Genomic DNA, 24,901 nt, shown 5'->3' on the forward strand with positions numbered 1-24,901 from the left:
AACTATCCGGATAGGAAATGAACGGTCAGAGCCTGTGGAGCTCGGAGACAGGGGTACCCCACAGGGGTCTGTCCTGTCGCCTCTGCTTTTCAACCTAGCACTCCTGCCCCTGCCCGACCTACTCAATCAGATCGAGGGCGTGGACCACGCGTTCTATGCCGACGATATAACGGTGTGGACGAACCGCGCGGGTTCCGATGCCTGGGTGGAGGAAGCCCTGCAGAGAGCGGCAACGACCGTCCACGAGTATGCCAGGACCTGTGGCCTGAGCTGCGCTCCACAGAAATCGGAGCTGCTCATGGTACAGCCCGGAAGACCGAAGAAAGAGCCGCCGCCAAACATAATCATCACCATCGACGGCACAGAGATCAAACCAACGCAGCAGATCCGGATACTGGGCCTGCTGTTGTGCAGCGACGGCAAGGCGCACGCAGCCGTCAACAAAATCAAGACCACATCCGAGCAAGTCCTCAGCATGATCCGGAGAGTCACCAACCGGAACAGAGGAATCAAAGAAGAAGACGCACTGCGCCTGGTGCAGGCATTCGTCGTGTCACGCGTAACGTACTCCGCCCCGTACCTCCAGCTTGCGAAGGTGAACCGCGAAACGCTGAACACGACGATAAGGAAAGCAGTAAAACTCGCCATGGGCATCCCAGTCTACTCGTCAACGCAGAAGCTGCTGGAAATGGGTGCCCACAACACGGTGGAAGAGCTGGTGGAAGCACACCTATCCCACCAGAGGGTAAGGCTGAGCCGGACAGAGCACGGTCGGGCCGTCCTACGCAAGATAGGATGGCAAATTGAACAGCTACCGACAACGGAGCCGCTCCCCACAACGTGGAGAGACATTATTAAGACCAAGCCCCTCCCCCGGAACATGCAGCCGGGGAGGAACAACGAGAGACGCTCTGCGCGGGCCAAGGCACTGGCTCGACAGCTGGAAGAGGACCCCGAGGTCCTCTACGCGGACGCCTCACTTCCCAAGCACGGAACCAGAGCAACGGCGGTCGTCACCACCATAGATAAACTTGTCACAGGCGCGTCGATACGGACGACGAATACAGCCGAAGCAGAAGAAGTGGCCGTGGCCCTCGCACTCGCACAACCGGGAGTGAGGACCGTTGTCACAGACTCCCAGACCGCCTACGCAAGCTACCGCAAGGGGAACATATCTTCCGTGGCACTAGCGATCCTCAACAAATGCAAATCACCGAGGCGGGCCGTTGAGCTCGTGTGGGTCCCGGCTCACTCGCAAGTGGAAGGCAACGCACTCGCCGACCACTATGCCCGAGAACTATCGATCCGGGCCGAGGACGAGCCAGGGCTACCGCACCCCGTGACAAGCTACAAAGACATCACGCAAATGTACAGAAGCGGCAGATGTAGGCTTCCCCGTCCGCATCCGCAACTCAACCGAATTCAGCAAACGATCGTGCGACGCATGCAAGCGGGGTCGCTAGCGCATCCAGTGCTCTTGCATAAGATGTTCCCAACAGAGCATGACACTTCATGCCCTTTTTGCAGACGGTCAAAAGGCACTCTAGCACACATCCTTGCAGAGTGCACTAAGCTCAAGAACCCCCCACCACCCCTACCCCCCACCCTCCCCAGCCCCAACCCCCCCGAGCGATGGGAGACCTTGTTGTCCAGCCCCGACCTACCGACCCAGCTCGCGCTGGCGGCTAGGGGCCAGGAACTGCTGGACACATATGGGACCTGAGAATAAGGTTCCACCCCATCTGGTGCAAGCGCGCACCGCCCGTCACTAAGGGCTCAGCACAAAAGTTGATTCTCTCTCTCTCTCTCTCTCAACCCAGCCAAATGTGTCTTTGGTGTTGACAACGTCGAATTTCTTGGACACCTTGTCAGACCTGAAGGAATCAAGCCATTGGACAGGAAGGTTCAAGCTCTGCGGGGTTTTCCATGCCCAATGTCGCTTTGCAAGCTCCGTAAATTTCTCTGGCTTCTGAACTTGCACCGTCGGTTCCTGCCTAATATAGCACGCATCATTCTACCTCTGACCAACATGCTGAAGGCTCCAAAGGCACCATCTGCGATCTTGGAATGGACATCCGAAGCAGACGCCGCCTCCCAAGAAGCCAAGAATGCCCTGGCACATGCCACCCTCCTAGTGCATCCCCTAACTGAATCGCCCATGCGGCTCATCACCGACGCCTCCTCCAGTGCCATTGGTGCAGTTCTGCAACAATTCCAGCAGAATTTGTGGTGTCCACTCGGTTTCTTTTCGCAGAAGATGAAGCCGGCAGAAACTCGATACAGCACTTTGAACCACGAACTCCTGGCTGTCTACCTTGGCATTTGCCACATTCGCCACCTTCTCGAAGGTACCGTGTTCCACGTATTGATGGATCATAAGCCACTGACATTCGCTTTCCGTGGAAACCACAGCACACACACGTCCCAACAAATTCGGCACCTGCATTTTATCTCCGAATTCACGGTCGACCTAAGGTACATCGAAGGACCCGTTAATGGGGCTGCCAAGTCATGTGTCGACGCCTTTTCCACTGCTGCTGTGGACTTTGAGATCATCGCAGAGGCACAACATTCTGACAACGAGCCGTGTGACCTGCGTGCAGGGTCCACATCTCTCTCATTTGCTGAGTTGCCGCTGCCATTCTCCTCCGGTACGATTATCTGCGACATGTCAACAGGCTGTGCCCGTCCATTTGTGCCTTCCTTGCACCGTCTTCAAGTTTTTGGCAAGCTACATGACTTGAGCCATCCTGGTGTTCACGCCACTCAGCGCCTCATCACCTCCCATTATGTGTGGCCCGGCATCAATGCAGATGTCTGCCGCTGGGCTCGAGAATGTCAACGCTGCCAACCTGCAAAAACGACCCGCCACACCAAGTCACCACTTCAACCCTTTCGTCCGGCTGACTCTCGCATTGACCACGTTCACATCGACAATGTCAGTCCGCTGCCTTTATCGCATGGTAAACGATACATCCTCACCTGCATTGACCGCTACACACGCTGGCCCGAAGCCTTTCTCGTACACGATATTACGCCGTCCACCGTGGCGTCCGTTTTCATAGCCGGTTGGATATCTCGTTTCGGCTGCCCCAGCATGGTAACAACCGACCGCGGACGACAGTTTGAAAGTGAGCTCTTCGGAGCATTAACAAGCATCCTCGGTATCCGCCACATCCACACAGCTGCATACTATCCGTCAGCAAATGGAATGGTGGAAAGGCTTCACCGCCAGTTGAAAGCCACCCTCATTGCCCGCGATGCTCGAACTTTATTGGTCAATGACATGCCGCTAGTTCTGCTAGGTATTCGGTCGGCGATAAAAGAGGACCTCGGATGTACTGCTGCCGAAACGGTCTACGGGATGACACTAGGTCTACCCGGTGAATTCTTCACACCACGTGCAGTACCCAACCTCTCGCCTCCTGCCTACGTTGAGCAACTTCGGTCGCTCTTTGAGCGCTTGCGACTAACATCAGCTCGACAGCCCTCCACTTACGACATTTTCGTAAGCAAAGACCTAGCTGCCTCAACTCGCGTTTTCGTGCACTGCGAAGGCATCCGGCCCGCCCTCACTGCACCATGCTACGGCCCGTTCGAAATGCTACAGCGCGGAAAAAAGACTTTTACTGTTTCTGTGAATGGCCGTGAAAATGTGATTGAAATCGACCATGTGAAACCCGCGCACATGGCAAACTTCTGTGTTTCTCTTGCACTCCCCACTCGTTCTCCGTTCTCCGCCCGATTCTCCCCCATCCACACCCTGCCCTGTGAGTAAACACGCGTCCTGGGCATCAGCGCAACAGCAACCTTTGTATCTATGGGGGGAGCCCTGTAGAGGATCCGATTCTGCCGCCGCCGCCGTGAGCATCTGCACAACGAGAGGATGTTTATGTTTGCGGCGCTGGCCTCCTCGCCGTGGAAGGCACGTACAATAAAGGCTCAGTTTCACCGCTGCTCGGCTGCTCGCCAGCTGCTCTCAAAGTTCGTTCTCTTCTCTCTGCGTGCATTTGTCTATAGCGGACGCAATTCGTGCCCCTATACGCTGTTTGCACGCACAATTTACATCACTTTGGTGAGACCAACAGCGTCTATAGTTTTACCTGTGGTTCGATGCACTGGCGGATGCAGCCAACACGCTCCAACGCTCGCCCGCTTACGTATGTAGGCATTTCCCAGTACTAAAAGCCCTGATGTGACATGTGCTGCTATTTTCCATAAAGCACTTGCGCGCTGCATACGTATCATCAATAATATATGGGGTTTTACGTGCCAAAACCACTTTCTGATTATGAGGCACGCCGTAGTGGGGGACTCCGGAAATTTTGACTACCTGGGGTTCTTTAACGTGCACCTAAATCTAAGTACACGGGTGTTTTCGCATTTCGCCCCCATCGAAATGCGGCCGCCGTGGCCGGGATTCGATCCCGCGACCTCGTGCTCAGCAGCCTAACACCATAGCCACTGAGCAACCGCGGCGGGTACGTATCATCAAGGCGCAGTGCTAAAACTGTCTATTGACATTTAAAACTGCACAATTAAAATATTTTTATCTCTTAGGCCTATAACTGCTCTTCTGCCATCTTCAAGCCATGGGCTTATGAGTTCTGATGCGTGCTTGGATTAGATGTGATTGTAATGACAAATTTTGAGGCAGCCATGGTGGGATAGGCCATGGTGAGGGCTGTGATCAAATGCTGCCCTGTTAGACATTGGGAAAGGTTGTGATGATAGACAAGTGTACTATTTCATTCATGAGAGAGGCATTTGTGCATTGGTATAGCACATGTAACAGCATTTTTTTACTGCAGTCACTGAGCCTAGTAAAATGCCGTGCTGGGAAGTTTTAACCTGGTACAAGGTCTGTTTTGAGGGTAGTCAAAATGGCAAAGATTGCGTTAACTTGAGGAGCCAACTGGCAGCAGCAATGCTTCACCATTACGCATGCAATGTTTCATGTTTACATCTGCCTTACATGTAAGAAACGCTGTCTTTTTACTTTTTTGTTTGCGTTTACACTTCAGTGCAGTTTTAGATTGTGCACAGTTAAGTCTTGTTCTACTGCTACATATATATATATATATATATATATGCATTTTTTTTTCAGACACTGTCAATCTCGATGCTGCTCCGGTACTCCCACCACCAGATATTTGTCTTCATTGGTAAGCTTGAGCTTCGATCTAGATCATTTTTTCATGCCATAGTATTTTGTGGAGATGTGCGTCCATTACCTCACGCTTGTGTACTTCTATAAGAAGTCATCTCTCTGTCAGCAATGGAGAAATCCCGTTGGGTGGCACAATTGAAGTTTCTCACTTATGCCTTGCCATCTTTTGACTCCACGCTGCACTCCTTACACGTGTAAGGTAACTGCCTGCAGAAAGTATCACAAGTTAGAAATGCGCCTTGTTAAGCTTTGCAGTTGCTGCATGTTCTGGCTATTGCTGCTCCATATCAATGAATAACGTATCTTCATAGACATTACCACCCTAAAGATATAAATGTCTGTGTGTGAAAAGGGGATGCCAGCTATCCGTGAATTTTTTCTTTCAGTTTGACTTCAAGGCTGTGTAAGAGCGTTTTGTTATGGAGCTGCACTGAACTTCAGCAGAAAGCAGCCGCAAGGGTGACGCTGATTGAGCGTGTGAAACAAGACTGTTCCTGTAGCTTTCCTCTATGTTGGTTGATAATTCTGTATGGTTATAATCAGATGTGCAAGTTATATGTGCAGATGCAGATTATACGTGTGAAAATTCAGTATTTGTGCCTTGTGCAAGGCATTTGCAACATATAACCAAACCAAAAGCATGTCATTTTCTAGGATTCTGGGATCTGCAAGACATGGTTTTAAATGTTTAACTTGTACAGACTTCATTACGTGTTAATGGCTCTTTCACTGCACCCTATTAGGCTGCCACCAAGTGTTATGGGGACGGGGTTTTGACGACATTCAACAGCGTCTGCTTGGAACTTGAACCAGGTTAACCATCAGAGAAGGTTACATCATTATGGATGAGCAGTGTGCTCCAAGACAAAAAAAGTTACACAAATTTTCTTCATGCGTGCTCCTGCACGCAAGAGCAAAGAAGGTGGCTCTCCACATGGCGTCTCACTGTCCTTATACCCTCCACCATCCAGGCAACCTCATTCTCTCCTACTCCCTGGTAGTGGGCCCTGTCGGGACTAGTCGTGTCAACTCACACATAGGAATACGTAAAGAAACCACTCTGGCGTAGAGTGGAGTGAAAGTAGGTCTTGTCAGGTCAGCTCACACAGAGGCATTCAGAGAGAAACCACACCCTGGTGTAGAGGTGGCAACAGTAGGACAGAGTTGCACTGATGCATAATCCCATCGCATGTGCCCAAAGGACAAGTATTTTCATGCTGACAAGTGTGACGATTAGGCAAGTCATGTTTGGCATCCATTCCATTCATGACCACGCTAAGTGAACTGTAACAACCCCTTGCCTGCACAACCTCCTTCCTCTTCCTCATTTTCTGAGGTGACAGTATTTGAAGGTGACTATGTCCAGCTAGTGGTGAAGCAATTACATAATTTTGAAGCTGCCATGATCGTGTCTTTAGTGCTTTTTTGGCAATTCTTATATATTATTCACTCTAATATCAGTCAATAAAAAAATTTATTGACAGTGAGTGGACTAGGAAAGCCTCAAGCTTCAGCTGCCATTTCGACAAGGGACTTGTCTTAGCCAGGCTATTGTTTTGATCAGTAAGGAAAGTAATGTTTCAAGCCAAGAACGAGCGTGAAGTTGCATGTCCCATTTAGTCGCAGCCCTTATTGTTTTTTTGATCCAATCTGAAAGATACAGCTCAGACGTGGTCATTACAAATTCTTATCTGAATGTCCCTAACTGCCCTATTTGTCAAAAAATGCTTTTTAGCTACCTATATTTCGCAGAATTAAGACCACGCTAACTTTATCTCCGCCTCTGCATACTGCTGAGTTAGAAGCAAGGCCTTGTTTGGGATGCCAATATACTTGAAAGGTATGTAAGGTCTCCCCATCTGTCGGCGAGCAAGTGAGCCTTTCTACAGAACGCTTTGACCACCTGTTGACAGATGGCACAACATGACCGCACACTGCTTGCAACTTTCCCACGAGGGCCGAGAAGTGTTTGTCATTTTGAGCTCGAGGTTCATGGTTCTCTGAGTGGTTGTTGTGCGCTCTTGCAACGTAAGCTCATCGCACTGGCTCTTCTCCCATGCACTTTTTGCTCCGCGTTTTCATCACGTGAAAATGGACGTTATCGCACAATTGACGGCGCTTCTTCACCACAACAGCGTGTTTTCCAACCCTGTGGTTGCTTTTTAATGTGATAGCTTAAGGGCCCCATGTCGCATAAAACCGGTGTCATAGTCTGGCGTCGGATGTCGTTTGGCGAAAAATCATTCCGAACCACAAGCACTCAGGCCCTCCACATGGTGCAGAGACGTTGCTGAACTAATTGAAGTCCTCAAAGTAAGATGCGTCAGAAAAATCGTAATGTGCAACCTATGCACAACCTACAAACATGATAGCGTTGGATTGTAATTTGAATATACCAGAAAACGCAATGTTGTTACGCGGAAACTAAACATAAAGCCCTTTGTCAGTGTTTCTACCTTCCATAGATGATGAGCAAAACACGAACAAGTTGAATGCATTCACCTTGTTCACGTTTTGCTCATCATCTTGAATTTCCATCTCCCGCATTCCCCGTGTTTTCCCTACCTTCCATAGAGTGGCGCGCTGAGCTCGGTTCCTTGCAACACCACCGTCCAGATGGCTCTTTCCTCCACACATCCGCGGGCCACGCAAGAGGCTGCGTTTCTACTAAAAAGCTCGCCTGCTCGTTGCCTGCTTGCCTTTGTGCATAGCGTTCGCCGCAAGCGTTTCCCGGTAAATATTACAGAATTACACAAGCTGCAGTTGCCGGGAAGTGTGAGAAGCAGTCAGGGATCATTGAATGCTATGGCATCCCACTTTTAAAAGCGAAGCTTCAGTGTCCTCCAGATTTTTTTATCAAATATCGATGCGAAGATTTCTACGCACTAATGAAAACAAAGTGGCCTTTGTAGAGAAGGCACATTAGGATCCAGTTTTAAAAAGAACACGCATTCGGTATTCAGTCTGTTTCTTTGTATGTAATATGTCAGCCACATATTACCGATTATTACGTTAGCTTTGTTACTGCTGAGGTGTTCCTTTTAACAATGAAGTACTTACTGCCATAAAAGCTCAAAAGCGGTTATTGGTTAAACAGCGCTTCGTTGAAGGTGTCTGCGGTTGTGTTTTCTACTGTATGAACACTCGTCATCGTCGCCGTGATTATCTGTGTAAAATCCAAGTGCGTTAAGATTGCATCTGGTGCGCCGTATGTTGTGGGTGAGTGGGAGGGAAACCATTTCAGGGTGAGCCGAGAAGGATGGTGGCTTGATGCATGCTCAGTGTGGGAGTTCATGTGATTACCCATGTGCTAGATGGAGGAGCGCTTGGTAGCGTGATCATGCGCACACTACAGCTGGCAGGCAAGCCTGCATCTGCTCCTCTAGCCCAGCCATGGCAGCACACGTCGCAGCCAAATGCATACGCGTGCTCTCGCACCAAATCTTGGTGTTAATCTGCCGCAGCCACAAAGGCTGGACGAGCTGAGATTGCTGGCAGCTTCATCTTTACTGTTTTCTAGGCACGTGGTGTTGTAGGTCACGTAATCTCAAGTTTCGGAGACGTGTTCAAGCGAGAGGCAACACGAAGCATTCGCTACCCACGGCCAACACTCTTCACCACACCAGCGTTATGGCAGCGAGTGTTCGTAGTTTTTGAGTGGAATCTATTCATGTTCACCTGTGCGTGCATGGCAAGATGCTTGTTGACTTACCGTATTTACCCGCGTATAACCCGCCCCTCCGTATAACCCGCACCCCTAACTTTGAACTCGGCGGAAAAAAAAAAAAACGCGTATAACCCGCACGTTTACCTGAAAAAAAAAATGAGCGCTAGAAAGATGAAACTCACACTCAGTGATCATTTCGTTTTCAGAACATTTATTCAAACGACCGCCACCACGTCACTGGTTATCCGATTCTTAATCGTCGCCGCTCTCACTACTGCCATCCGAGGCTTCATCGCCGCTCTCAAAGACGTAGTCGTCCTCGGAACCATCCAAACTATTACTGATCGCACATTTTTAAAAACTTTTGCGTACCAAATCGGCCGGTATCGCTTTCCACGCATCCACAATCCACTGGCACAGCAATGGAATATCAGGCCTTCGCACGCGTCCCGTCGGTGTGAGGGCGTAAAGGCCGTCGGCCATCCACTGGGCATACAGCCGCTTCACGTGTGCCTTTAACGGCTTGTTCAGGCACACGTCGAGTGGCTGTAGCATGGACGTCATGCCGCCAGGTATTATGACGAGGTCGGTGCTGGTCTCGGCAAGGCAAGCCTTCACCGCATCAGTGCAGTGGCCTCTGAAGGAATCTAGTACGAGCATCGACCGGCGTGCCAGCAAGGCACCTGGTCTTCGCTCCCAGATTACTCGAAGCCAGTCACCGACTAGGCCACTGTTCATCCACGAATTTTCTTCCGCACGCACAACGATTCCTGGGGGCAGTGGAATGCTAGGTAGCGTCTTGCGTTTGAAAATGACATACGGGCGCAGTTTCGTGCCGTCAGCCAAAGCGCATAGCATGACTGTGCAGCGCAGCTTGGCATTTCCGCCGGTCAGCACGCTGACTGATTTGGAGCCCTTTTTTTCCATGGTCATGTCCATCGGCATCTCAAAGTACACAGGTGTTTGATCAGCATTTCCCACCTGAGACAGCAAATAGCTGTGCTCCTTCCGAAGTGCGATAACATATCGTTGAAAGTTCAACAACTTTTCCTCGTAGGCTTCAGGAAGCCGCTGGCACATGGTTGTTCGCCGCCGCATAGAAAATCCATGTCTTTGCATGAAGCCCTGAAGCCATCCACGGCTTGCACGAAACTCACGTGGAATGTTCAATTCCCGGGCCAACTTCAGGGCTTCCATTTGCGCCATCTCAGTCGAAACAGCGTGGCCACGACTTCTCTGCTCCTCAATGAACTTCGCAAGCTGCGTCTCGAGGTGGGGGTACGCGCCAGTCTTCGGACCCCGAAACGCTCGCCTGTCCCGGTTCGTTGCTTCGAGACTCTCTTTTTTCTTCCTCCAATCGCGAATGCACGACTCGTCGACGTCATGCTGTCTTGCAGCAGCTCTGTTGCCGATTTCTTCGGCAGTGGCTATAATCTTTAGCTTCTCTTTCGCTGTGAAACACTGCCGTCGAGTCGCACTCATGATGCCAAAACAAAGCAGGCAAACAGTGCAAACTGGGGTAAGTACACTAAACAGCGCCTAACGCGAGGCTCAACAATGCTGGCCCGGCTGGCCTTTCGTTGGCCCTTCATTGGCTTGACAAGCGTCGATGACGATGGGGATGGCGGACTACACGGGGAGGCCGCCGCACATTGCGGTGAAGCCGACCCCCCCCCCCCCCCCCCTCCCAAGTAAAAAATTCGCAGATAACCCGCACCCCCACTTTTTAAACGCGTTTTTTCACATTTTGGTGCGGGTTATACGCGAATAAATACGGTAATTAGTAAGGTAATGTTTATTGCAACTTTTACGGCCGATAAAACTACGAACTTCGCTTCTTACAGTTGTCTGATATGTTGCTGTCGCTCCCCTTGCTTCGCCTTTTGGGTGAAACTTCGGATTTTTGTCGGTTTGATTTTGTCCATCCCGTTGAGTTTCTCACGGTGTGCTCGGCTTCCCGCCGCTTTAGCTACACGTAATTAACCATTTTACCTGTGTAAACGGATACTTCGTGACGTCGCCAGAGCATTGCCGTGTGGACAGAGAAGGCAAACTTCTTGCTGCAGTGGGTAACGTCATAGACTGTGGTAACATCAGGCCAAGGCTAGATAATCTAATATTAGCTTTAATACAGGAATGATATTGCAATAGAAAATAAACTGAAACAGCTCAGCAACTGTTGTAGGGTTTACCTAAATCGGCAACAATACCGCGAATTCTGTGAGATTGCACATTGACGTCATCGAAGCCGTAGCTTGTGCGGGAAACTTAAGGGGAGTTCTGCATTCAATTTTTTAAATTTTACTGCTGAAATAGGTAGAACAGCAGCAAAATTACGCCACAATATGTAACTTTAGGGCTCGTTGACACTGGTGGCTCACGGAAGTCACATGACCAAGTTGGCCTCATATAGTTGCAAATGGTCGCTTTGGTCGAAAAGCAACTGTTTGGGGTAAATTGCTCGCTGCTACATTTTTGTCACGCGACTTCAGTCGCAAAGCTGCTGAATCAATCAGCGGCGCAGGAGCAGGATGTCTGTATGCACTGACGCTTATTTTACATGATGATGGCGGTGCCAGAAGATGTGCCCAGCACGAATCGCGAGAGGTTTCGGTGTGGCAATGGGCAGGTTGCACTAGCCAGTGTGAACATGGGGCGCCATGTGTTACATACTTCTTGGTTGCCAGTTGCGGTTGGTTGCACGACCTTGATCAATCGCCTATGTGAATGTGCCCATAGTATTCCAATAAGTGTACGAGTGCATGGGCAATACTGATGCACTTGTACGCTGCATTTTAATGCATTTACATTAGGAGTGTCAAAGTGGAAAAAGATGTATGTGTGGGAAGTGTAGGAAACCAGTCACGTGGTATAGAAGTAATGCGACAGCTTGGAAGAGCGTGTATGTGCATATCTACATATATTGTTACAACGCTGAAAGCAAAGTGGAAGGAGAGCACGAGCTTAGGCTGAAGACGACGACGTGATGTGCTTGCCTGCTCTGCCTGTCTTTTGTATCTATATCTACCTTGTAAATAAATAGATTTCCCTGTTTCTCTAATCCTCGCGTCACTATATATATATACATATATATATATCCGAACCACCGTCTAGTGCACTTCGAAGAGGCAGGACAGGTGTCGAGTGAACTCCTGAACAACACTTTGCAATGTGGTGAGCGTGGCTTAAATAATTAATCTGGAGCCTCTTGGAGGTGCAACATTGTACTAACACATTTCTCTCGCATTTACCACTAAATTGCCCCTGAATCTTTTTTCGTATATACCTCAACTTGCCCAACCGCTTACAGCGTCAATTCTAAACTGCCAGACATGTTTAGTGGCGTATGCCTATGCATAGCTTGCACCGACGTTACAGCTTCAAATTGTGAGATAGCACTTTGCCATCGCTATGGACCACCCGACCACAATTGACCACTGCCGATGGTGTACTGAAAGGTTCGAGCCGGCGTCGTGCGTACATACATCGATTCAAGATGGTAATTTGCGTAGATGTAGAGAGCTCCAATCACAGTAGCAGTAGTAAAGCAAGAAAGAAGCAGCCAGCATTCACGAACCTTTCTTTAGCCTGCCGAAAGTTGTGGAATACAACTGCCAGCGCGGAAAGTCCCTAAGTGCGAGATGAAGCAGTTTTTAGCTGGTGCAGATAAAGCTTACGAAGTATGAGGCAGCGGGCTACAACATGCAAGTTTGTGGCGCACATTTCATAACAGGTAAGCCCGTAAGAATTCACTGCAAAATAGGTGGTGCATCAATAACGGGAGCACGCAAGATGGGCTTCATTTTAATACAGTGTGAAGTACACTTGCAACATATTTGCACTGAGACTGTCGAAGCTTTCTGGGGATATCCATATGGACTGGGCTCTAACACTTCAACGAGGCTACTGCACTAAGCTCGATAGTTCTGCGCTTAGCGAACGCTGAGAACGCTGCATGCGAAAAAGCTGACGGCCGCGGCAGAGACACTTCTAGAGATTGCCGAGAGAGCCGGGTACTGATGCAAAACCTGCTCCATCGAACCTTGACGAAACGGTTGCTGTCAAGATGTTGCACAGAATGCGCTCATAAAGTTTAGAATTCAAAAAAGGCATACCTCTCCAAGCAGTAGCGCTTTAGTCTCCTGGAACCGTTTCGCCAACAGACTTTCCACCCATCCGCTCGTAAAATAGTGACGAAATCCTAGTGACTTGTAGGCATTCATGTGTTCGACCATAAGGAGGTTGACTGAGAACGCAAGAAAGCTGATGTCATCGTAAGTTACCTCCGGGAAGACGCCATCATCAGCAGTTGTGTTTGCTCCCGGTATGAATGCGTGTACGGATCAGTGCTGCATTTTTCCTCATAGCGTCAATCCGTCAATCGATCAGCTGCAAGTAGTACTCAGCATGAAAACATTGTTAACTTCAATTTGGCGGCATTCTCAGCGAACAGCTGAGTAGCTTGCGTCACACCACCACTGCCATTTTACCACTGCCATCGCCATCGCAATGGTTCATCAACATGGCCGCCGCATGAAGCATCCGGCAGATGGGACGTCACATGCAAGCTGAATGAGGAGCAAGTGAATGCTGTATATCTGTTGTCAAAGCTGACAATGGCATCCAAAGGTCGTACTATGCAACTCTACTGTTGGCAGTAGGAGGTCGTCAAATAAAGCGTTCATGTCCACATTTCGCGTTATCGACCATTTACAAGCACTGTCATTTTCGCGTGGAGGGCATGGCATCGAGCAGTGAGCTGGATCGATGTAGCGATAGGAAAGTACATTTGGGGCAATATATATATATATATATATATATATATATTTACAAATAAAATATTACACATGAATAATATAATATAATATATATACACGTCTCATTTTGATTCTTCGGAGCTAAACTGCTCCAAAAAAATTCAGTGCCATTCCACTCTGTGAAGCTGGATAATAAGCGAAGCTGTGTATGTGGGCCCCTTAATGGCGAACTGTCCATTGCTGTGCATCAAACGCCGTATGCATGTAAATGGAAGGTGAGGCGGGACTAGTCGCTCTTCCACGATATTTAGCCTCGGAAGATGTGACACCGGGGGTATACATACCTATGTATTGTTGCAAAACGCGGCACGACACCTTTTACTAACAAATCTCGGCACGTAGAACAGACACATGCCTCACTGCACTCCGAGGGCGCACACTTCTTCACCGTATCCATGGCGATCGTGCGTTGGTCGACGTCTTGCAGTGCAATAATGGTTGTGAGGTCACTTGAAAACCACAAGTGGTCACACACAACACAGGCCACACAAAATTGGTTCCTCGGAAACTCCCTCTGAAACCTGGCCGTTGCTCTGGTGAAACGTTCCAAGTTTGCGGGATAGGGGCCACATGGACAGTTCGCATTTCTTTCCACCTCGCGGTCTTGGCAGGCTGCACGCTTACGGGACCGCCACCACAGCGGAAGGGAAGGAGATGCACAAGCACTTGGAATGCCAAAAAAGAGAGTGCGATGAGGACGTAGACATGGCTGATGCGGGTCAAACTGTACTATCTGTTCTTATCAGCTTAATCTGATACGGGTTGTATTTGGACCTAAGATATACTTACTTTTGCGAGTTGGCGGAGTACTTACAGCCTGTTTCACCTGCGCCGCGGGTCGGCCCAGTATTGCACTATTCTCGGAATCGGTTCACGTATGGGGAGAAACACTTCATCTACATGGCTCGATAGACGTATGTAATTTTTGCAAAAGATGATGTAATAGACGTATGTAATAGACAAATGTAATAGATGATAGACGTATGTAATTTTTTCCAGAACCTAGCCATAAACAGCTTCACTGTTAACGTTGGCGCTGCGCAGCAGCGTAGCCAGAAATTTCGTTCGAGGGGGGGGGGGGGCTCACTTTGCAGCTCGGCCTCCTCCTTATAGAAATTGTTGAGGGATCAAATACAATAAAAATTAATAATAACTGCATTGTAATTGCCAAAGATGCAAACGAATTCTTGAATGCTATGCACTGTCAAGACAAGTAATAGGTATTTTTCATAAAAGAATGTACTTGTATGTCTCAAAATTGTGCCCAAAATAACTTATATCAATGCTTCCATGTTTTCTGTATATTAAAAAGTAAAGCGAATGTCATGAATTATGGTGTGACCGGAATCATGACTGATGTTCCCATGCCCTGCCAATTCATCTATGCTTATCCTCCGTTCTTGTCTAATCAGCCTTTGTAATTGTGTTGGGTGTGATTGCACGGTGGCTTTGGCCCGGTCATGTATCGTCTTTGAACTGTTTGCTCCAACGCTTCACAGTGGCCAATGAAATGCAATGTTCAACGCACACGGGAGCCATATGGCAACTAATTTCGTTTCGGGAAACATCTTCATCTGTCAGAAACCTCACGATGCCACGCTGTTCAACTTTTGGAGTGTCCATTATGTCACGCAACCATGTTCGGCCCAATGTATGCACAGCCGGTCTCGAGGCAAGCGTGCAGCGTGCACATTCAGTCCGGCCGTGGTATATGAGAGCATTATATAACCTTGATCCTCACACCTGCGTGTCACTTTTGTAAATGAGAGATGCCTCTGTGCCAAGTGCATGCCACGCTGACAATGAACTGAACCATTATTGCGCATATTGAGTTGGCTCCCTTTTATTTAACTCACCTTTGTACATTAGAAATGCGAAGATACAATGGAATATACAAATGTGAACATACAGCTTGATAAAGGGCAAAGAAATGTCACTGGAAACAAAGTTCACTGCGCATATACATAAAACCTCGCAACAAGATATTTAAATGTATATATAAGTCTCCCATAAATCTATGTATCTAAGAAAAAATCACTATGTATGCTGTGTCAAACAAGGCAAATAAACATGTTGCGCAACCACAGATTCACAGATTACAGCTCTTTCCCCCCCTCCCTCCGCTCCCCCGATGTATCGCTCCCCGCTTTTCTCTCTTGCGCACACATGAGTGAGCCACCATCATCTACTTTTCCATGCCGCCCCCCTCTCCTTACGCTTTCACTCGCACATACAGCATGTGGCATGCGGTCACGGTGTTATCACCCATGGACTTTGTTTATACGGATCATGGGGGTGATGGCAGGAATGCACCTGGAGTCTCCAAGTAGCTGCTATTGCAATAATATATTAAAAGTGTCCGGCAAGTGAATTGTCCCGTGGCCCATTACTTTCCGCAAGAGAAGTAACAAAATTGAACTTTCGCCATTCGACGATTTGCTGTGCCATAACTATGCCTTTCTTTTTTCTTTTGTTGGGCGGGGGGGGGGCAACAAAATGAAATAACGCAAAGAAAAGCATCTTGGCTACAATCGAATGCCTACTTTGGGCACTTAGTATGGCTACCGAAGGAATAGTGAAAAAAACATGAGATGCTTGGTCCACAGAGAACCATACGCATACTGCTCGGTATCCTGCCCCGGCGAGACAAGATGTTCCGGAGAGGTTGCGTTTAAGCAATCGCATTGTAATCCGTCGAGTCCCCAGATGGCAGCGAGCGACAATGCATTGTTTCTTTTTCTCGTCTGCTAGCCAGAAAGCGTCCAAAACTCTGCCAGACCAGAATCCACTCGTCCAGAGAAAAACGAATGCGCATCGAAGTGCGTCGTGTGGTTAGTTTACTAGAATAGGGGCAGTGTGCTATCTCGTGCTATCTACATGAAGCGCCTGATGAGGCGCTTCATGTAGATAGCACGAGATGGCACTATAGGAACATGGGCTGTACGGAACGGACAGCGCAGCGCCAGCGCTGTATGTTGATATTTTGATAATAATGTTCTGTCGCAGTCAAATAGACATGCAAATGCTCGGTGGACGTTAACACATATGCATCCGCGAAACTCACTTCATATAAGACATCAATTATATATCTACTCCTAGCGCGTCTCAAAGCCCATTAGACGGATCTATTAACCTGACAGCAAATGCTTTGCAGACACCGAAGTAGTTGTGTAAAGCCGTTAAATTAATTTTGGTCCACGCTGCCATGTAACCAGAAGTTATTCGGACGAAAAACTTGGCTGGAAATAACGCCGTAGTAAAGGACATTGAATTGATTTAAACCAACTCGGATTCCAAGTGCACACATTTTCTTTTGCACTTTGCATCCATAAAAAATGTGGCCGCGGCATCTGCGACCCAACGTCAAGCGCTTAGTTCCTCAACAGCTGTTGTAGAAGAGAAGGCGAAACAATATGTACATACATAGCCCAAAGCCAAAGAGCTTCCCTGCTTGGCATTTACCTTCTTTCGCGATAAACATTTGTCCCTCGTTTTTTTCATTCTGTTTTGCGAACCCCCCGCAACTACATTTGCACAGTTTATTCGTGAATTTTTTTATTTACATCATGAAGTGCTCCCCGAACGTCACGCTCATGTGCGAGTATGAGACACACCGACATCCTACATTTCTATGAAAGAAATAAAACAGGTAGGAAAGACGCCAAGTAAAAGGGATCTCTGCAAAACTACACACAGTATGCCAAAACACAGAAAAACAGTGCGAGTACATTCCATCCCAAGCAATGGAGAATTACAGCGGAATTAATGTGCGCAAATGAATTCCTTAATTCATTTCTTAATTATACTAACTAAATTAGCTTTTTCAATGCACCGGAAAGAGTAGTACATTCAGATAAAAAAAAAAGACAAGGAAGGATCAGCATACATATGTTGCACCAGCCTGCTAAGAACAGTATAGCTAACATTAAAGTGCAATTTCTTTTTTTGTCGTGCTTCTCTTCACTTATTAAGACCTTCAACGTAAAAGTGCAGCCTTGTTAGGACATAAAAATGCATAACTGCTGATTTGAAACCACCAGCATGTAATTTGCAGGTTATGACATAGCCATATATAAAGCTTTCACTAGAATCATGACATCAACCAGCCACAACACACGAAGAACGAGTTCGTACAGCCCGTGCGACTGCAGCGCCGCCGCATACATCCGGAACCTGTCTATGGTGGCTAGAAGGCCACCATAGACACCTAGCCACCATAACCTGTCTACGCTCCCGGCTTCAAAGCAGTGCGTGGCGCGTTCCGCCGTCTGTACGCACTGCCCCTATTCTAGTATACTGTAGTGCGGGGGTCGATGCAGCACGAGAAAAACGCATGCGCTCTGGCTGGTTCGGCAGCCCGCGGGTACCGAGAAAGAAAAAAGAAAAGAGAAGACGCTCAATGTTTCCTCCCGAATAAAAATCCAAGTAGAAAAATAAATAAGAACGTAGTTACCTTTGCCGGCTTTAGTGTCTTGACATGGAAAAAATGACATGGCAGGTGAAGAAAATGAGATGTTGTTATTCTTTTCTGTGACATGACGGCACAAATGAACCACCACAACGCTTCGTCCCATCGGACCTCGCTGCGTGCTCTGTCAACTTGTGTGATAGTATGCTGATTTGGCTTGTCTCGTTGTATGGTCCGATGTACGGCTTTAGAACAGTCGATGCACCTTTGGCGTCAAATGTTTATAACAGCATTAAACCCACAAAGTTCCGGAATTGAAAATCTAAAGCACGATATTGGAAATGTCAATGCACCTTTCGCATCAAAAGGTTATGAGAACATTATACTCATAAAGTTTCAGAATTGAAATCCAAGCGCTCCGTAGATTCCGCGGCCTACGCAAGATGCCTAGACGAGCCCGCTCGCCATCAAAACGCCCTTGAAACTTTGTGGTCGGTGGGGCTCCTTGCGTTACGATATGCGACTCCCGGTGCATGGACGTTGCCGTGAAATCCATCCCGATTTCGCAATGTTTGCGCCCAAACGTTCTAGACATAACAAATGTTCTAGACATTCTAGACAAAATCGAGCATGATTTCCGACGCCGGGGGTGGTTTTGGTCGGCGGCGCATGACAGCACGAAAAAATTTCGGGGGGGGGGGAACTGAAGGACTGAAGGAATTTTATTCCTTAATCTCTATTAAGGACACGACTGCATGGGCGTAGACAAAGTCATAAAATCACTTCATCGACCCTTAGCACTATATGACGTCGTCTGGAGACCATTCGGAAACGATATTGTCGGCTCTCCCGTTTCTCCCAAGTTTTGTAGCCTGTTCACGGGGCTCTCGCCCGTCATTTTGATTGCGTGCTGGCGCGTGAGTGGGTATGTTATGTGTGTTCGGCCGTTGAAGCTCAGCAAGGTGCACGCAAGCTGGTGCAAGATCCCTTCCGTTAAAAGCGGCCACCTCGAGTACCGGGGAAGGCGATAGGGAAAGAACGAAATATCGGGAGAAACATGAGGGGAGAATGAGAGAGGCGCCGAAGTGGAGAGTTGGGGAAAAGCTAGTCTTGGGATGGCGAAGGCAAAAAAGGGACGTAAGGGAAGTGGAGGTGAGGTGGAGGGGGGTGTGCGTTCTGCTTCCTGTCTGACTTCCGGTTGTGGGCTTTTCGAAAGGATCTCCAGCGCGCGCAGGCTATCCGATGGCGCGCCAGGCTCTTTTCCTTTTTTCTTCCCTTTTTCTCCGCGCCAGTCGCCGGAGCCCCAGTTCCGGGGGCAGGAAATTAAGATGGGGAAAACGGGAGGAAAGGGAACGCCGTCGACGCTGTGTGTGTCGCGGCGTCTGAAGGAGACAGGGCGACGGAAATGCCCCGGATTGTATTGGCCGGGAACAGATTTTCGCGGGCCTTGGCCACCCCGCCCCTATTCCCCAACGTTAGCTCACCTCCCTACACCTTCTCCCTCCCTTCCCCTTCTGTATGGCCCGGGCTTCAGTTTTCACTCTTTATACACGTGAGCTACGCGACTTCTGTAGCTGCAGCGATGCGGATCCGAAACCTTCCCTTTCGGCGGCGAGGGAAGCCGCTGGAGCACGCTCCCTCTTTATATCTTTGTCGTTCTTTTATCTTATTAATCTTCTGATCCGGGCTCCCTCTGGCGGCCAGCACCGCGTACATTTTTGCTTTTGCGCCTGTGGCCACTGTTGAAAATGATAACCTCTGTCGACCGCGCTTTCCTCTTTTTTTGTTTCGTGTTTGTGTGTTAGCTTTGTAGATGACGCCGATAGCTTTTCTTTAATTCCTTTCTTTCTATGCAGTGCATAGCAGACGCTATGAAAAGATAGCGGTATCGCGCGCTTCTCGGTTTTCTCACTGTATCCGGTTCTTGTTTTGCGGTATCTCTTTATTTTAATCGATAGCTTGCAAGCGGGTGCGGTTTGCCGCGGTAACATCGAGTTGTGAGGCCCTATATGCGTCATTTTGTTTAATTAACGTTTTCTAGGACCGGTGCGCAACCGCCTACGCCGTTACAACATGGCGTACGTAGGTTGCGCGCCGATTATGAAACGGAGGTTGTGCGAAAAGATTACGCGTAACCGTTTAGTAGTTGGCTGCCTTCTGTTTCCTTAGTTCAGTGAACCCGGATCGCACGGTTGGAATTACGCCTCACGGATCTGACTGTGGGAGTGAAGAAGCCGATGCAACTGTATTCTGCGCACTCACCCACGACAGAAGCGTGGACACGTGATATAGCTCCTGCGCGCGGCTTTTCCTCGCGAACTCTCTAGAATTTCCGATGCGCATTGACGCTTGAATCGCGTTTGTTCGCGGTTTACTTTTGGCTCTTACCCAGATCCAGTCGAGGGCCGATGCGTATGCAGGGTTATTGCTGATCGCGAAGTTTGGGCGTTAAGTCGCGTTTACGTTCACCAAAATAGCCGCTTCCGCTCCCCTTCTCGCTGTGGCTGTGGTGAGATGATAGCTGTGGACTGCACGGTGTTGCCACGGTGATACGACGCAATATTCGAACGCTGTCAAGTGTTTCTTTTGGGTGTACTGTGATTCGCCTTGAAAGTGGTAAAAAGGCTTTGATGCAGCTGCTACAGCTGTATGAGTGTACTAGAGTCACAGTATATGGCTCGGCTCCCTTTGGGAGCTCTATAGGGTAACTCTAGATTGTACTCTAGTTTATCGCTCGCAGCGGCTAGCTTAAAAAAAAAAACGAGAACAAAAAAAGCCTTTGCAGATGTATGCCGATCAGAGTAACTGATACGTCTAAGGCAGAGAAGCTGTATATGGGGCTTCTCACATGTCAAACAATGCTTCTTAATGGGTATCCTGGGTAAAGGGCTCTAGAGCATCCTCTCAGGCGGGATCCCCGGCACGCCCGTAGACGCTGAAGCCAACGCCGATGAGACGCTGATCACGCGGGAACACGAAGGCGGAAGTGTTTGGCACGCCGCACAAGCTAAAATAAATCTTAGTCAAAACGCCTAGAATGGCTGACCTGCTAAGTGGAGCCACTTAAACACTTTCTGAAAAAAAGAAAATGAGTTACTGGCTGGCAGAAACACACAGTGAAGTTGTTTTCTATTCCAGTGATGATGCGCAAGGGTCAGCAAAGTGTTCACGCTTAGGAAGACAGGTCGACGTACATGGTGGTTGAAATGGCTTGACAATTAAATGCTGATTGTATATCTTTATTCTGTCTGCTTTTGTCTCTTTCGTATGTTGATTGTTCACTCATTTCGTACCCCATTCGTCTCGAATTTCACGCGCAATTACGTTCGCGTTGTCTTTAGCGTCGACACTTGATTGACCCTTCCTTTATTTATTGACCCTTCCTTCCTTTATTTGACCAAGAGGCCAGGTGGATTGGGGATGAAGTTCATTTTCAGCTACATTGGCGGTAATTAGGTCCGTACCGTTAATTTGACCTACTCTGCGGCTTTTCACATGTTGTAGGCACAGACGAAGCCGCCTTCCAGACTCCATTGCCTCGCAGGTGACCTGCTTAGTCCAAGCGAACTGGCTCCATTTCCCAAAAGTGTACCGTACATCGATTTCAAAAAGTGTGCCGTATGGCGGCTTTGCCTCAACATGTCTATATGTACGGCGGTGCACACTCTACAGGAGCATAACGCAGGGGTTAACTTTCGGCTTTATTGGCCAAAATGACACCCGTACTCTTAATTTTAGATACTGTGCTTTTAATTAGAGTTTCTTGTAAGCATCGGCAACGACCTCTTCCAGATGTAGCATTTGCCTAGCGTAAGCCCTGCTTAGCCGAAGCGAATCGCTCCATTTCCCAAAAGTATGCCGTACGTCGGCTTTGCCTCGCCATGTCTATGTCTACGGCGGTGCACCCTTTGCAGGAGTATAGTGCAGTGGGCAATTCTCAGCTGTTTTGGCGCGAGTTACGCTCGCACAGTTCGTTTTAGTGACTCTGCGACTAATTCTTGCTTCTTATGAGAACCGACGAGGCCGCCTTCTAGACAGTTGCCTCGCGTGAGCGGAGCTGCTTAGTTCGTGCGAACTTGCTCCTTTTCCCAAATGTGTACCGTACGTTGGCTTCAAAAAGTGTGCCATATGTCGACTTTGCCTCATATGTCGACTTTGCCTCTATATGTACAGCGGTGCATCCTTTAGAGGAGTATAGCACCGTGGTTAATTTTCGACTAACGCCTGTACCTTTAATGCTAGCTACTCTGCTTCCAATTGTCGCGTCTTGTGAACATCGGCAAATGCGACTTCCAGATCTAGCATTTGCCTCGCATCAGCCCTGCTCATCCAAGTTAATTCGCTTTATTTTCCAGAAGTGCTGCGGCGGCTTTGCCTCACGATGTCTATAGCTACGGCGGCGCACCCTTTACAAGAATATAGTGCAATGGGTAATTTTCTGCTGTATTGGCGCAAATTATGCTCGTACGGTTCATCTTAGCTACTCTGCGACTGACTCTTGCTTGTTGACGAACCGACGGAGCCGCCTTCTAGACAGCTGCCTCGCGTTAGCACAGCTCCATAGACCAAGCGAATTCTCTCCGTTTCCCGAAAGCGTACTGTACGCTGGCTTCAAAAAGTATGCCATATGTCGTCTTTGCCTTTATATCGCACTGGTTAGTTTTCGACCATATTGTCCAAAATCACGTCCCTACTTTTAATGTTAGCTATCTGCTTCTAATTATCGCTTCTTGTGAACATTGGCTAAGGCGCCTTCTGTGTCTAGCATTTGCCTCGCGTAAGCCCTGCTTATCCAAGCGAATTCGCTCCATTTCCCAAAAGTGCCACACGTCGGCTTTCCCTCACGATGTCTCTATGTACGGCGGTGCATCCTTTACAGGAGTATAGTGCAGTGGGTAATTTTCGGCTTTATTGGCGCGAGTTAAGGCTGTTTCACATGACGCGATTTTCAGTCAGCGACACAGCGAATTCCGTTGCTCAGCGACCGCCGCGACGTCGTGGGCTCTCTGCGACTGGATTCCAACAAGTTGGTCGCGCCGTCGCTCAGTCGCAGCGATCGGCGCGATGTGGGAGGGGTAATGTGTGTTTCACCGCGCGTTGGTAGCTCTGTGGAGCAATGTAGCGCGTCAGTTCTAGCTATATTTAGGGCGTACCCACCAGCGTTTGCGGCTTAGGAGCTTCATACATTTTTTTCTTTCGCTTACACAATTCGTTTGAAAGGAGAAGCTGCACGCTATCCAGGTCGGGAGAAGGACGCCGCTTCGACATAAGGCACGTACCCACTTGATCGCCGCCGTCGTCAACCTCTTCACCCCTACAAACTGCGCCAGCTGCTTATATAAATTGTGGGGTTTTACGTGCCAAAACCACTTTCTGGTAATGAGGCGCGCCGTAGTGGAGGACTCTGGAAATTTCGACCACCTGTGGTTCTTTAACGTGCACCTAAATCTAAGTACACGGGTGTTTTCGCATTTCGCCCCCATCGAAATGCGACCGCCTAGGCCGGGATTCGATCCCGCGGCCTCGTGCTCAGCAGCCTAACACCATAGCCACTGAGCAACCACGGCGCGTAGCTGCTTATATACATGCACACTCAACAGTAGTTTGTTCTTCTGCAAAAGCAAATACTCATCCGGGAAAAAAAAAGTTGCGGCTTTCATAGTAACAACGAAACTAGAGTGTACTAAATGGAACCACCCCACCGACGCCGCGCAAGCCGCACGCTCGTACTTGCGGTGTTGTGCAGCGCCTCACTCGCCGTATCTTCAAGCTGTCGTAAAGTTTCAATGCTTTTAAACATTAAAAATGGTGTACCTGTTCTATTATCGAATAAAAATAGGAAAATTTGAATATTTGACTAGTTTCCATGTTGTTTTTATTTAACGATGTAGGCACGGATACTTTGTGAGCAGGAGGCAACCCTGCGCATCGCTGCGACGGATATCGCGCTGCCGCAAATGCATGTGAAAGCTGTGAGCGAAAATCGCTCTGCGACGTGCGCGGCAGAACAATTTTTTTCGCCCCAATCGCGCCATGTGAAACAGCGTTTACGCTTGTACTGTTCATTTTAGATTGGCCGAGATGTGCTACGGGCGGCCTTCATGGCGTGAACGGAAGTTTCTTTGCTGCCGATGGCAGCACATCATAACCCAGTGAAGTATGCATTCTGAGGATAATCAGTGGATCCCTGAGGTCATGCAAAAAGATCGGCAGATAAGCGCGCACAAGGAAGTAGACCGCTCATTGCCGTAAACCAAGCTCGCCGGTGAACAGCTGCGGATCTCCCATGCTGACTCAAAACACTGTCGCCGTCAGAGCTTGAATCTGCCTTGCTGTCATCTTTGGAATCATAACTCGAGTCCTCATCACTAAATTGAAGTGCGGGCGCGGCATAGTTTCGAGCGCGACGCTTTTCTCGTGACGCAGCCGCGCGGGACGACGCCATGGGATCGACTTTCGATAACTACGTTGTAACACTGGCAGCTTCCCTTGTCGAGATTTTTCGAGAGAAGCGAAACCTAAACTCTTCAAAACTGGTTGAAAATGCCAGGTCCACATGTTGGACATGCGGCGGACCTTCAGAAATACACTTTGGCGGAAGAAAACGACTCGGACTCCAAACCCAAAGCTCACTGGCGAACAGCTGGCTTCATTTTCGGTTAATTATCGTCGCTCATCACTGTCGGACGGTAAAGCTGGCGATATAATTTAATGCTTGACTGACTGAGAGGCATTTGTTTACAAAATTTCGACGCTAGCGCAGCGTAATTGTGAGTGGCATGCTTTCTTTCTCTAGCGCAGCAGAAGGCGACAGCCATGCATCTTTTCGCTACAACATG

At 48.6% G+C, this 24,901-nt stretch overlaps 1 protein-coding gene and 1 pseudogene across 2 annotated transcripts in view; both read left to right on the forward strand.

Annotated features, from left to right (window-relative positions):
- LOC135916202 (membralin) overlaps positions 1-24,901 on the forward strand; it is a 270,073-nt gene that overhangs the window by 219,244 nt on the left and 25,928 nt on the right. For both annotated transcript variants that reach the window (XM_065449488.2, XM_065449489.1), the window contains one exon: positions 5,108-5,165. In XM_065449488.2, coding sequence (XP_065305560.1) covers positions 5,108-5,165 — 58 coding nt within the window. The remainder of the gene's footprint in view (positions 1-5,107; positions 5,166-24,901) is intronic.
- On the forward strand, positions 14,360-14,534 carry LOC135916215 (U2 spliceosomal RNA; annotated as a pseudogene).

This window comes from Dermacentor albipictus, chromosome 9 (assembly GCF_038994185.2).
Source record: "Dermacentor albipictus isolate Rhodes 1998 colony chromosome 9, USDA_Dalb.pri_finalv2, whole genome shotgun sequence".
NCBI classification, from domain to species: Eukaryota; Metazoa; Arthropoda; class Arachnida; order Ixodida; family Ixodidae; genus Dermacentor; species Dermacentor albipictus.